Source organism: Nematolebias whitei, chromosome 4, assembly GCF_014905685.2.
Source record: "Nematolebias whitei isolate Nwh7 chromosome 4, NemWhi1, whole genome shotgun sequence".
In the NCBI taxonomy this organism is placed as follows: domain Eukaryota; kingdom Metazoa; phylum Chordata; class Actinopteri; order Cyprinodontiformes; family Rivulidae; genus Nematolebias; species Nematolebias whitei.
In genome coordinates, this window is record NC_056501.1 from 49,079,337 (window position 1) to 49,094,898 (window position 15,562).

The following is a 15,562-nucleotide window of genomic DNA, read 5'->3' on the forward strand; positions in this document are numbered from 1 at the left end:
AGTCCAGATCTTTCACCTATAGGGAACATTTGGCGCATCATAAAGAGGAAGGTGTGACAAAGAATGCCCAAGACGATTGAACAGTTAGAGGCCTGTATTAGACATGAATGGGAGAGCATTCCTATTTCTAAACTTGAGAAACTGGTCTCCTCTGTCCCCAGACGTCTGTTGAGTGTTGTAAGAAGAAGGGGGGATGCCACACAGTGGTAAAAATGGACTTGTCCCAACTTTTTTGGGATTTGTTGACGCCATGAAATTTGGAAACAACAGATTTTCCCTTAAAATTATACATTCTCTCAGTTTAAACTTTTGATCTGTGATTTGTTTTCTATTCTGAATAAAATATTAGATGTTGGCACCTCCTCATCATTGCACTCAGTTTTTATTCACAATTTGTTTAGTGTCCCAACTTCTTTGGAATCCGATTTGTAGATACATAGATACATATATATGTATTTACAGACGCATATGCATAAATCTCTTAGTGAGCACTTCTCCTTTGCCAAGATTATCCACCTACCTCCTAGGTGTGGCATATCAAGATACTGATTAGAGAGCATGATTGTACAGGTGTGCCTTAGGCTGGCCACAATAAAAGGCCGCTCTAAATGTGCAGTTTAATCACAGCACAACGCTACAGATGTTGCAAATTTTGAGAGAGCATGTGCATATACAGTATATACAATACATAATAAAGACCTGTACAAAACATTTTTAGGGGCATTTTTTGTAACATGATTTCACAATTCAATTCAGTTCAGTTTAAATTCAGTTTATTTATACAGCACCAAGTCACAACAGAAGTCACTGGCACAGGTGTGCCTTAGGCTGGCCACAAAAAAAAAGGCCACTCTAAAATGTGCAGTTTAATCACAGCAGATAAGCACAGGTTCAGTGAAATTTCTACTGAGTGTAGGGGAATAGAAGATTAATTCATGTTTTTGTTTACATAATGCAAATTGTAAGTAATCAGTAGATGCAGTGTAGTAACAATTGTAAATGGTAAATGGACTGTACTTATATAGCACCTTTCTATCTTATGAAGACACTCAAAGCGCTTTACACTACAATCTGTGTCCTCATTTACCCGTTCATACAGCACTAGATCTCTACAAAGCTAATTGAATAAATCATTCTGAGACTAATCAGTGCTTTATCACATTCATACACCGATGGGACGCACATGGGAGGCAATGAGGGGATCAGTGTCTTGCCCAGAGACACTTCGGCACGTGACTGCTGGTGGATTCGAACCCCCAACTCTTGCATTGGAGGACAACGGCTCTAACCATTCAGCCACAGCAACCCTTGTTGTGCTCAAAGTTTGCAGTTATTTAGAGAAACTGTGTAACCATCAGTGGTAATGAATCATACATGTTTTCTGGCATTATTTAAAAACCTCTAACACATCCTATTCCCTTTTTCTGCTGCATCCAGATTCCAATCATTATATAAAGTACCCAGGTTTTCTGAAGTGCCCCCTAGTGGAAAATTACATTTGTAAAAAATGAAAAAAAGTGAACAAACATACTTATAGCCATACATTTTGCTCTCCTAAATGCACGGTTAACGGCAATTTTAAAAAAGTTGTCATCATTGTATGTTTCAATTTGTGCTCTGCATTTTACTCATCACACGAGATACACTCAGTTGGAGCAGCTATGTAAGCACCTGGGGAGCAGTTAGGGATTAGGTGCCTGGGGAGCAGTTAGGGATCAAGTTGTGTTAATTTGTCATATGCAAGGTTAACAGAGGGTTAATGGTACAATGAAATGCTTACAATGAGAAGAACTGATTTGATTCGCTAAAAAATCAAAAAAACAAACCAACAAGAAATACTAAAAGCATGCAATAAGGGTACACAAAAAAGTACCAAAAAGTGAAAAAGTAATTATAGTATTTACAATGACCTCAAGAGATATGTACATATACAAAGTACAAAGTATATACATATATATATACATATATATATATATATATATATATATATACACATATATATATACATATATATATATATATATATATATATATATATATATATACATATATATTAGCACACGGGCTGTGTGACATGTTATTGCATAGGTAGTGACATTGAGGTTGAATTATTAGTCAGTTGTTGCCAGTTGTTCAGTGTTATTTATCGAGAGTTCAGTAATCTGACAGCTTGTGGATAATAGCTGTCCTTTAGTCTTTTGGTACACGATGACAGACTCCTGTATCGTCTGCCTCAGGGTAGCAGACGGAAGAGTCCTTGTGCTGGGTGGGTGTGATCCTTAATGATGCTGCATTCTTTACGCAGACATCAGCTGTCCTGGATGGTGTGGAGACTGCTACCAGTGATGTCCTCTGCTGTTTGCACCACCCTCTGTAGGATTAGGTGTCTTGCTCAAGAATGCCACAACATGTGGGCAAGGTGGGGAGTTGATCCTGCGCACTTCTGGTACCAAGTCAGCTTCCCTAATTGTACACCACAGCAGCCCCTACCAGAGCTCATGACACCTGGTATTCCCCGGCGGTCTCATCTCCCATCTAAGCACTAACCAGGCCTGACTCTACTTAGACAAGATAGGGTGACTTCAGTGCCATAAACAGGGATTTTTGTTTTATTAATTTTATGGTCCTGTTCTTTGTGTTCCCTAATTTCTCTCTTCCAGCCCTCTTTGAGGACCTGGCACGCAGTGTGGAACAGAGTAGACGTCTGATAATTGTTTTGACTCCAGAGTTTGTCACCAAAAGAGGGTGGCGCATTTTCCAGGTAGAGACGCGCCTCCACTCCATGCTGGTAACCGGGCAGGTCAAGGTGAGGATAAAATAAAGATGTACACCAGTTAAAAAAGGAGGATGGATGTGTCAGTGTCTGCCCAGGATGGAATAAAAACTTACAAAGTGTATGTTAGAGAAAAAGCCTCTCTTTTTTCATTGCTCTGTATTGTTTGTCTAGGTGATCATGATTGAGTGTGCAAACCTGAAGAATGTCATGAACTACCAAGAGGTTGAAGCACTAAAACATACAATCAAGGTACAGAAAATTTATCCTTCTTGGTAGGAAAGAAAATAATGATTTAAGCATTTATTTTTGGCTGTAAGAAAAAAGAAAAACTTTATTTTCTTTATTAATTTTTTTGCTTCTTAAGGTCTTATCCATCATCAGTTGGAAAGGTCCTAAAAGCAATGAGCTGTCCTCTAGGTTTTGGAAACAGGTGGTGTATGAGATGCCAGCTAAACGCCAGGAGACATTGTCCAAATGCCAGGTACACTACTATTGCTGCAAATGTGTGATTTTTCTTTTTTTGTTGTACTTTACAGCCATAATGGAACACAACTATGAATTGGTTCAGTGTTTGACTTGGGCTTTTTATCAGCCACCATCAAAGGCAAAGTGGTGATAATGTTTTCACTTGTGTCTGTGTTTATTTGCCTGCTCACAGTTAGTAAAATTTGTAATAAACCATTGGATGACTTTTAATGAAACTCTCAGGAAGTAATTATTGAATGAACATCTCAAACTTATTTCATTTTGTAGGCAACCCTATTCAAGAAGACTATCAAAGCTAATCAAATTTATCAAACAGAAAAATAGATATATCCAAACCAGATATTGAGCTAGAATTCAGTTTGGTTGTAACTGAGAGTCATACCCATCACAAGAGCAAACTGAACATAAAAGATTTGTTTAAAAAATTAATTAGCTATTGGAATCTCTCAGTTAGCAAAATATATTGAGAAGTGCTACGTTTTTAATTGAAGCAATAGGAAAATGATTGTTGGATACGCATCTACATTTGATTCAATTTTGGAGTCACTCCAGATGGCCACCATGGTCAACAGACCTTAGAAACACAAAAATGGGTATACAGTAATGGTTAATTTTTCAGATATTGAGCTAGTTTGTTGTGGTACTTACTGAACAAATGCCCTTAGCATAAAACATTGCTCAATGTTTTGTTGTAAACTTTGACATCAAATATTAAGAAACCTGTCTTTATGCATAGGTACTAAAGCCTTTATACTCTACTCATGAAACATAACTATGGTGTGCAGCACAGAAATAGTGTGTAATATAAAACTAAGAGCAAAAATAAACTGTACTTCTCCAAATGTCATTCTTGTATAAACAGGGCCTAAATGGCTAAGTAGAGTGTTGTTTGTGCTACTCACTCTTTATTGGCACATTCCTACATGCTAATAAGACTTGCGAGAAAGTGCGCCTGTGTACATGACCTGCCATTCACCTCTGCTGGCGGTGATTGTACTATTTCTTTTTTTTCTCATCTGCAACGTCAACTCTCTGCTGGTATATGGGTATATAGGAATCCTGCTTGCTCTAGACAAAGGCGGACACTTTCCCTCTTGCTTCTGCTCTTTGTCCAGTGATTTTTATCGGAGTCTCTCTTTACATATCTTCCGAACTGTAAATTATGGATCTGGTCAGCTGGTCTCTCAACTCAACTGATAAAATTTTCTCGATAAGAAGATAGGGTGAAGGAGAGCCCTCTTGCCCTGATGGGACACTTGCAACTGGCTACACAATAGGTTCCTGGGACAGTGGAAGATTGTGTGTCTGTCTGTATTGTTGGTTGAGGATGTAGAAGACGCGTACATAATTGGATTTATGATAACAGGATTTCTGCTTTTTGGAGATGGTGGTTACCTGGCATATTGACAAATGCGAAAAATGTCAGCAGCTGTTCTGGCCAGTGTGAGGCGGCCCAGCTTGTGTGATGGAATTTGCCGTGCGATGAGCACTCAGACTCAAATGCTGTGTGAGCCGAGCCGTAAGCTGGACGCAATTTCTGAGAATCACAGGCCATTTGCGGTTCCTGAAACTCGCTGGCAAGAAAAAAATTGACTTTGGAGAAGCTACAAGTTCAGCCTAGCAATGCTGACCACAAAAACATGGCTGTTTGAATTTGCCATTGAGATGTACCAGTAAAACTAGAAGGCAGACAGAAATCAAGCAGTCGGCCTGACCCAAAATAACTGTTGTTATCTAATCTGTCGGAGTCAGCCTCCCCACCATCACAGACATCTACATCTCTAGATGCAGGAAGAGGGCTACCTGCATCATGAAGGACCTCACTCACCCAGCACACACACTTTTTGCCCCACTCCCCTCAGGAAGGAGGTTGAGGAGCATTGAGTGCAGAACCACTAGACTGAAGAACAGCTTCTACCCTGAGGCTGTTAGACTCATGAATATCTAACTAGAATAATTACTGTGAAAAATCACATCATGTTGCTGCTGATCTGTTTCATGTCGATGTGTTCATGCGTGCACATCTGCTCACAGACTCATGTTCATGTTTGTGCTGATGTTCAATGTTTTTTGTTATGAGTGCTTAGTGTATATTTAGTTTATGTTTTTCTTAGTTCATATCTTAGATGTTATTACTGTTTTTTTCTTATACATTTTATTGTTGGATGTAACTGGGACCCTGTGTACATAATTTCGCTCCACCACATGTACCACATGAGGTGCGAATGACAATAAAGAATCTCTGACTCTAAATCTGGCTCCCCTGTGTCGGCCTTGAATTGGCCAACTATCCCAAACTCTCCTGGATGTCATGTGTAGCATGAAGTTGCACTGCTCTAACTATGACCCCTGACCCTTATTCATCTTCCAGACTCACCATGAATCGTGTTTTTCAAAGTTACATTTGACTTCAATAATGTCTGATGTTTTTCCACACATGTCCTGTCCTTGGACACAGAGTCAGCTACAGTTTGACTAATGTTTATCTTGTTTCTTACTGTGTTTCTAAGAAAGAAAAACAAATCATTAATGAAGTTTGTTTTATTTGATTAACAAGTGTGAACATGAATAATTTCGATTGTTGTTTTCAATCAATATAATGAAATCATGTCAGATGTTACAATGTGAATAACATATTTCTTTGTTCTGTTTTTCAGAAAGTGATTGTTCCTTCAGAGACACCTGTGAAAAAGTTCTTTGAGCTGGAAGCTGTTTTCTTCAGAGGGGAGTCACAATGTTCCTAATCTTCTCAGAGCTGTTGTTTTGCACAAAGTCGCTTTGCGTGAAAGAGCAGTTCGTCTTGGACCCCCGAACTGGAGAGTTCGTTTTGGACTCCCGATACGGAGGGAACGTCTCCGGCCCCAAACCGGAAGGCGGTTCATCTTTGGACCCGATCCTAGAAGTCGTGCTAAGGTCCACTCGTTCAACTCCTGAGCAGATGAGCATGTCGCTCAAATTACAATTGTTAGAAGTTTAGATAACTTCAGAAGATGAAGCCTTTTCTCACTGCAAGACTCACGCTCTCGGCTGAAGGTTGCGATGGACGGTGCACCTTCTCATCAGCTGTTCCCTCACAGACCCCTGAAGCTGTCACAGTGATGGTCAGCTACCTTGAGCGAGTCCTCCTCATGGTGTTACTGGTCAGATCCACCAGAGAACCCCAGAAAGACGAGTGACTGGTGCCATCAACACTGACCCGGTAAGGAGCAGAACCTGGTGACATGATGCCTTCGTCTGGTTATGCTATTTTAAGCTGATGCAACTTGATAAATCATTTCCTGTCTTGCAGTGACGATAAATGACTTTATCTGATCACATTAAATAACTTCTTTCAACCAAAATCCAAAGTAAACTATTTATTCAAATAGTCAAACTTTGTCTAAATTCATGCGCGTATAAAACTGAAACAATTCCTGCTCAAAGAGTCAATTTAGCCTCAGATAAGAGAATTAAGTATTTATTGATTCATTATTATTGTTTGTTTATTACTGTTGTTGATTTTTAGTTTGACTATTTTTGTAATAAAACTTAAAAATAAAACAAAGACAACTTTGGTCTCTTCATTCAGATGAATATTCATGTGTTCTGGTATAAAACTCCCTGTAATGAACAGATTCTACTTCAGTGACTGATTCTGATTAAACGGTGAAAATATTAATTCAGTTGTTGGTCAATAAACTGACCAGCTGGTGCTCCACTTTAACAAGAGCTAAATAAGTAAAATAAATGTAGTGGAGGGGAGTGGAGAAAGTGTCACCCTTCTTTATCCATCTCTCAACTCTTCTCATTGCTACAAAAATAAGCCTCTTACAAGTTGGTTCAACTTTTATTTATACAGGCTAGCCTCAATGAGCCACGGGGACTCATTTACAAGAGGGACCTTAATATATTAAGGGAATATTTAAGAATATTAAAAAAAATAAGCTTTATACTATTTATGTTATGAACTTATATCATCAGGGGTCTGCAACCTTTACACTCAAATGAGCAATTTCTGCCCATTTGTTCACTAAATTCAACGTATCCAGAGCCACAACACCTGCTACAACTGGGATTCTCAACTGGTGGCCCACGGTTGGAGGGTGCTTTTCTGGACAGTGGGGTTATTTTATAAAACTAAAAATATCTAATGATTTAAGGTTTATTGATATTACAATCTAAGACAAAATAAAAAACAAGATTCTTGTAAAGAAGGAAAAAAATAATGTAGATTTTGCCCAGTTTCTAAAAACAAACAAACTATGCATTCTTATGTGATTTGTTTTAATTGTAGAAAAATGACGTATCCTATTTTGAAAAAATAAAACATTAAAAGAAAGTGAATATGTTTTACTCCTTGTAATGTTTCTAGTATTCAAATACTTGCAAAATTAATTACAGGAAAACTGCTAAAACTAGCCCTTTCAGTTGTTGTTATAACAACCAATAAAATTCAGCTTTAAGAGGTTGAAGAGGCCAGATGAGACACATCGACTGGAGCCAGTTCTAAATGATACAATTTATGATTTATAAATTACTGTCCAGAAGAGGTTTTTGTGCATGTTTTCACAGGTTTAGAATTTTTTTTTAAATATTTACTAAATATGAATCAATATGGGACTGTGAAGATTTGATGATACAGTATGGAAACTAAAATGATTGTTTTAAATAAATGTTCTATTTGTTTACATTGTTGTTTAATCTTTTCAGCTTGTCAGTTACATATACATTATAATTTAAAGAAAATTTATGACCATGTCAATAGAAAAATCATTTCTGAATCGAAAATCGTTTCCGAATTAAAAAAAATCGATTTTAAATCACATCGTGACACCAAAAATCGGAATTGAATCGGATCGGATCGTCAGACACTGAGAGATTCACACCCCTAATATATATATATATATATATATATATATATATATATATATATATATATATATATATATGTGTGTAAAGTTAATTTGTATAGCATATTTCAGCAACAAAGCAGTTCAAAGTGGTTTACATCATAAAAACACAAAATTACAAGTCATGGCAACAACATATAATCACCAATTGAGAAACCAATAACAAACATTGCATTTTGTTGAGAGCCATCAAATACGTTAATCAATGTTCCATTTATTCTAGTTCAAAAGCAACTCTAAACAGGTTGGTTTTTAGCCTTGATTTAAAGAAACTCAGTGTTTCAGCTGTTTTGCAGTTGTTTGGAAGTTTGTTCCAGATTTGTGGTGCATAGAAGCTGAATGCTGCTTATCCATGTTTGGTTCAGGGAATGCAGAGCAGACAGAACCAGAAAAAAATGAATGGAAGGTTGGAGATTGGCCTGTAATTCTGTAATTTGACCTCACTGTTCTTTTTCTATTAGTGGTTTGATAACTGCTGTTTTTAAAGCCTGGGGGAAACCACCTGATGAGGGATGAGTTTACTATTTGAATTTGATCAGATGCAATGACAGGCAGATCTTTCTTAAGGAAAGTTGTGTGTAGGATATCAAGACAGCAGGAGGAGGAGCTTAATTTATTTATAATTTCTTCTAAGCGTCTGGACAAAAATTCACCAGCCGTCACTGGTAGTGAGGGTTTGCTGGAAATTCCTGGCAGAAGAACCCATCAGACAACTTTTCAACTCATACCTCTGGGTGAGTTTTTACTGTATCACAGCTGAGACAGGGGACATTGAATCTGAGTGGGCCATATTCTTCACCTCATTTGTTGAGGTGGCTGTCTTGAGCTGTAGCCTCAACGTTGTTGGTGCTTCTCGCTAGAGAGAGTACTTCTCTGACCTTCTCAATCCCACTGGAATGTCTTCACGGGAGGAAGATGAGTTGGGGGACTTTGGGGTTGGTCTTTCCATAACCATGTTTGATGCCACCAAGGTAGTTAAAAAGTTCTGTGGCAAGTCAGGGACAAGATGTCAGTGGCACCTTAGGTTACGTTTTGGCTTAGGCTCACGTTAATACTGCCTAAAAACTGCCTTTTGGGAAGATATCTTTAGTCTCCCTGGTAAGGTCTATTCAGGGGTATTTGAGAAGCTAGTTTGATTGTTGGTCAAAACTCATATCCAGGAGGAATAGTGAGGGCTCTGTCATGGTTCTGGGACACTGGAACAGCTTTTTATCTTCACTAGGGTCCTCGAGGGGTCATGGGAGTTTGCCCATGTAGTCTTTAGTCTGGAGTGTTTTGTGGACTTTGAGAATGCGTTCAAAGGTGTTCTTCAAGATACACTGTGAGGGCTGCTCTGCAAGTATGGGATTGGGGGGCCCGCTGCTATCAGCTGTTCAGTCTCTATTCAATTCAATTCAATTCAAAAATACTTTAATAATCCCAGAGGGAAATTATTTGTTGTTGTAACTCGTTATCCTCATTTCATTAAGAGATGTTATAGACACTGATGGTTGTAAACAGGAAGGATCTCTTGTAAAGGTCAATACAAGAGGTGCGAGAGTTTGGTTCACATTACTGGCAGTAAGGCTTTATCCAAGGTGGAAGTTAGACATCGCCAGGGCTGCCCATTGTCACTGATTCTGTTCGTAACTTTTATGGACAGAATTTCTTGGTGCAGCCAGGGGGCAGAGTCTGGTTCGGTGGCCTTAGGATTCCATCTCCGCTATTTGCAGATGATGTAGTCCTGTTGGCGTCATCTTGCTGTGATCTTCAGCTCTCATTGGAACAGTTCACAGTTGAGTATGAAGTAGCTGGGATGAGAATTAGCACCTCCAAATTTGAGGCCATGTCATCAGTCAGAAAAGGGTGGATTGCTCTCTTTGGGTTGAGGCTGAGGTTCTGCCTCAAATGGAGTAGATCAAATATCTTGGAATTTTGTTCATGAGTGAGGGAAGAAAAGCGCGTAAGACTTACTGACAGATTGGTACAGCATCTGCAGTATTGAAAACCCTGCCAGTCCATTTTGGTGAAGAAGAAACTGAGCTGTAAGGCAAAGCTCTCTGTTTACCAGTCTGTCTATGTTCCTACCTTCACCCATGGCCACAAGCTTTGGGTAGTGACCGAAAGAACAAGACTGCAGATACAGGCAGTTGAAATGCTTTTCATCCGAAGGGTAGCTGAACTCTCCCATGGAGAGAGGGTGAGAAGTTTAGTTATCGGGAAAGACTCAAAATAGAACCGCTGCTCCTCCACATCGAGAGGAACCAGTTAAGGTGGTTCAGGTATCTATTAAGAATGCTCCCTGGGTGCCTCCCTGGGAGGTGCTTTGGGCATGTCTGGCTGGTAAGAGACCCCAGGGAAAACCCAAGACACACTGGAGAGACAATGTCTCTTGGTTGGCCTGGGAATACCTTGGATCCTCCCAAAAGAAATGGAAGTGGTGGCTGTGAAAAGAGATGTCTGGGCGTCCCGCTCAAGCTGCTTCCCTCGTGACCTGGCTTCGGAACAAGCTAAATATAATGGATGGATGGATGGATGTTTCAAACATCCCATTTATAGATTTAAAATTTTAAACTTTGTGTACAATCCTGACAAGAAAATATCCTCTACTCTGTTAATAGGTAATGGACTCTGGTGAGCAGGGCCTATTTGGTGACCTACAGACTACCGTGTCCACTATTGCCATGACAACCACCTCTGCCTCACTAGCACCCCCTAATGAAAATCATCATGGACATCATCATGTGAGTAAAGACAAGAGCCCAGCATTACAAATTTGTTCCTCTCAGACTCTATGTTTCTGAAACATAAGGCCTCGAGCTAAGGTTTTATGAACCAAGGTTCATATAATATATTACTCAAAATAACCCATCACCCATTTGTCACTGTTGTATTGCTGCCCTTTTAAGTGTTGATTTAAATTGGGTCTTCTTAGCTGAGAAATTTGAACTCCTGCAAATAACAGCTGAGTTAGCTAGCTTAATCCTGTTACTTGTATTAAGTTGATAGCTTGCTGGTTGTGTTGACTGAGTAATTGAAACTTTATGAATTAAATGGTAAATGGACTGTACTTAGATAGGGCCTTTCTATCTAATCAAGATACTCAAAGCACTTACAATACAACTTGTGCCCTCATTTACCCATTCATACAGCACACTACTAGATCTATACAAAGCTAATCTGAATTTGTAGAGACTAATCAGTTTTTAGATCCAATTCATTCACCGATGGGACACACATCAGAGGCAATGACAGGTTCAGTGTCTTGCCCAGGGACACTTCAACATGTGGAATCAAACTCTAACTCTCCTGTTGGAGGACAACTGTTCTAACCACTCATCCACAGCTGCCCGTGGCAAAGTCAGTGGATTGTGTGTATAGATAAGTTTTGGGACATGATTCTTTGAAGAAACAACCAAATATCACTAAGAGACAGCAACCAAATGCTAAAGATCAATGAGAGTTCAATTCAATTCAATTCATTTTATTTATATAGCACCAAGTCACAACAGAAGTCACATTAGGACACTGATCAGAAACATTCATATATAAAAATAATAACAGAAACATTCATGTATAAAATAATCATTTAACACTATATCTGAGGAGCATACTGAATTTAATGAATTTAACTCCATCGCAGAACCTTCATCTTGAACAAGCATGAAGGCGACAGTGTAAAGGAAAAACTCCCTCATGAGGAAGAAACCTTTAGCAGAACCAGGTTCAGGACAAGCGACCATCTGCTTCGACCGGCTGGGTTTGGTAGGAACAGATACACAATGACAGATCAAGATTTATGTTAAGATAGAAATAGTATATGGCTTTTATGTATGTGAATGTTTCTGTAAAGTGCCTTGAGACAACTTTGTTGTGATTTGGTGCTATATAAACTGAATTAAATTGAATTAATCTACTTGTTGAGGAGGAGGCAGGACCAACCGGCAGGTAGAGGTAAAAAGAAAAAAAAGTCCTGTTAAACTTCAGATGGATCAGCTGATCATCATCCGCCAAACGTGTCCACTGATCCGCCGGTCAAAAGACTTAAAAAACGCCCTGTTAATCTCAGATGTATGAGCGGCCGCGCACGTCTCCTAGAGGATGACACAGGAGTGGATTTTCACTTCTGTCCTGTCCTGGTCCACAGAAATTAATCCTGTCCCGTCCCACTCCTGGTAACATGACTCGTGCTCCTGTCCTGTTCCTGTTCAGAATCACTCCCACTCCTGTCCTGTTCCTGTTTTTCATTTAATTTTTAGGAAATACATTGAATTTGATTTGATCTTCTACCCATTCCTATTTAAATTACTTTGTGTTGTGCAGTTTTATTTCAAAAGATATGTCAACAGGAACAGTTCATCTGTGATGAAATAGAGACATTTATTTCCTTAATCCGAAAAAAAAAACCTTCACTAAATGTCATAAAACAAATAATCCATGGCCTATAGTCCATATAATTTTTCTACGGAGGATCAGCTGCTGAGTCCCTGTTTCTGGCTCTTTTGAAGGTCAGTTACAGTAAAAACAAAAAATCTAAACCAGTACATGGGTCACACCATGTCTACCTTAGAGGAAAGAACCCAAACAGAACAAGTTGCATTTTACTAATTTATTGAGCAATTGTTTCCTTTAAACAGTGACATTACTGTCATGTTTTAAATTGTTCAAACAAACTAACAAAAACAAAAAAGAAAACTAATGTACCAAGCAGAGAACTCAACAAATAAAAATGTTTAAAGGTATTATTATACATTGGACGGCGTCCTCAAGAAGTTCAGTCTATGTGGTCGAAGTAACGAGCTCGTTTCAGTGAAGCATGATGTCGTGCATCTTCCCAGACTTCAGAGCATCATTTACAGACTGGACCATTGCAGGTCTGGTGTTCCACCTCATCTCTCCACAGCTGGACCAGTCCAGAGCCTTGTGGAACCTAAAAGTGAAAGAAGACAGTGCACAAGTCAAAACAGGGTTACAGTGACTACAAATTACAATTTGTTGGCCTTTCTTTTGGAATTTTTTTTAAAATCAAAAACAAGATTTACAATTGAAACTAAGTCTAGAAAATGTGACATTTTCAATTATAAATTACAGTAGCTTAAATTTTCTTTATTTATTTCACTTATCATATTTTATAATTATTTAATCAGCCTCACCAGGCAGAGATTACAATATTTGATGTATCTTACCTGCTCTGTTGAAGTGTGTGACAAGGGTCTTTGTGTCCAAAGCTGTTTAACAGATTGCTTCCAGAGCTAACAGCTTCCTGTGTCAGGTAGAAAAATATAATTAAATTAAAGACAAACAAAAAGGTTAGTGCTACTTCTTGTGCCATGCTTTATAAAACAGTTAATGAATCAAGTATTTACTTATGTAGGTAAACATAAATGTTTTAAAACCTGTTAAAATACACCAGAATGCAGGAAATAGCAGCTACTTTATTCAAAAAGTTATGGTGAAGGACCCACAGACCTCACTATTATGTCCCCCCGCAATAATTCTAACCCTAATACTCACTGTGTGGTTCAAGCCAAGAGCCATTGTCAACACTGGGGGGCTAAGGCCCCTAAAAAGTGCTTCTAGAATCGCCCCTGGTGTGAAGAAATGAACTGAGAAAAATAAACTCTTGGCCTAAAATTTAACACAACAACATAATTGTACACATCATATCTTAAATCTAAAACTAAAACAATTATTATAATATATATGCAACCAGCCTTTCATATAAAAACGGATATTTTTTACCAGAGAATGCTTTCACTAAAGAGTTTGTTGTTGTACTGACATAGTTACAGCCGACAGTAACTATTTACACAATCAAGTGATGGTTATTCAAGTTTTCCTCTATTTCAGTATCCAGCAGGACGTCACAATATAAAAATAGGAATATTTTTACTGGAGAATGTGTGCACTTTAACCAGGAAGATTTCGTTTTGTTTTTTTACATTACAAACAGTGACAGATAATGAAGATTTTAACCAAAAAACCCACATAACAAAGCAGAGTATATTTTTAAATTAAAAGGGACAAGGTGGAGAAAAATGCGCTGTTTGAGTTTATTTACTGATGGTAAACAAAGCAGCTCCTCACTGCAGCTGAGACTAAAGTTTAAAGCAGCACAAACACAACTCTCATGAAGTTCAGGTTATTTGACACTTTCCTGCCCGTTCTGTGAGTTTAATGTATAAACAGTTACTTCTTACCTTGTGTTACAAACTATTTTCAGTTACTCGGTACCACATCGCTGCTCCTCCCACCCTCTCGGTGAAAAGCTACGGTTGGAACAGTTGACTTCTGGGCAATGTAGTTCTTTTGACTTGCGTTAAAGTGAAGACTTACTGAAAGAAAACTACAAAATAGCTGTGCCCGTGGTTTTTTTTTTTTTTTTTTTTTTTTGTTTGTTTCATTTTCATTTTTGGTTATTGGTCGGTTCCCGCACCAGTCTGCTCCCGTTAGCTTTCAGTCCAGTCACGTCCCGGTCACGTGAGTTATAATGAGGTTGACTCCGGTCCCGCTGGAATCCGGCCGGAATCACGTGACCCATGGTACTCCCAAAAAAATGTCATCCTTTAGTGTCTCCACACCTGCTGTCATCTGCGGTGAAGGAAGTAGGAGCATCTTACAGGGCCAGTTCTAGGCATGGTTACATGAGGGGCAGGTGGAAATGTGAAGGGGACATCTTCAACCGTACACATATTACAGCATATTCATTGTTGAGCATGGACTTTGGTATTCATTGTTATTGTTGACTTGTGTTTTCTTCATGTGGTTGGGGTAATAGCTAAAATCTGACATTTTTACACAATCAACATTTTCAACAATGAACATTTTCAAGCAAAATCAGAGAAACCAACTGACCCATGCCCATCGTGAATGCCTCACTGTGGCTGCAACAACTAATTACAAATGCAACATAAAGAAAGTCAAGAACATGCAGCACAGCTTTGGCTCATCTCGGTACTAATGTACATTTTGTTTAAAAGATAATGTGCTGGCTGTTTCTTTTTGTTCATAGGTGGGTTGTTCATTATTTTTTTCTTTTTTAAGTGACTTGGGGTGATATCGTGGCTCTCCCCTTGACTTTGATCTGTCAATATGGCTTTTTTGAAAAAAAAAAATATATATATATATATATATATACACAGGTCCTTCTCAAAAAATTAGCATATTGTGATAAAGGTCATTATTTTCCATAATGTAATGATAAAAATTATACTTTCATATATTTCAGATTCATTGCACACCAATTGAAATATTTCAGGTCTTTAATTGTTTTAATACTGATGATTATGGCATACAGCTCATGAAAACCCAAAATGCCTGTCCCAAAAAATTAGCATATTTCATCCCACCAATGAAAGACAAGTGTTTTTAATACAAAAAACGCCAACCTTCAAATAATCATGTTCAGTTATGCACTCAATACTTGGTCGGG

The 15,562-nt window shown here is 38.4% G+C and overlaps 1 protein-coding gene across 1 annotated transcript in view; it reads left to right on the forward strand.

Annotated features, from left to right (window-relative positions):
• Window positions 1-15,562, forward strand: part of il1rapl2 (interleukin 1 receptor accessory protein-like 2) — a 460,778-nt gene that overhangs the window by 441,520 nt on the left and 3,696 nt on the right. The window contains exons 12-15 of the mRNA XM_037675424.1: window positions 2,661-2,806; window positions 2,948-3,025; window positions 3,141-3,257; window positions 10,752-10,874. Coding sequence (XP_037531352.1) covers window positions 2,661-2,806; window positions 2,948-3,025; window positions 3,141-3,257; window positions 10,752-10,874 — 464 coding nt within the window. The remainder of the gene's footprint in view (window positions 1-2,660; window positions 2,807-2,947; window positions 3,026-3,140; window positions 3,258-10,751; window positions 10,875-15,562) is intronic.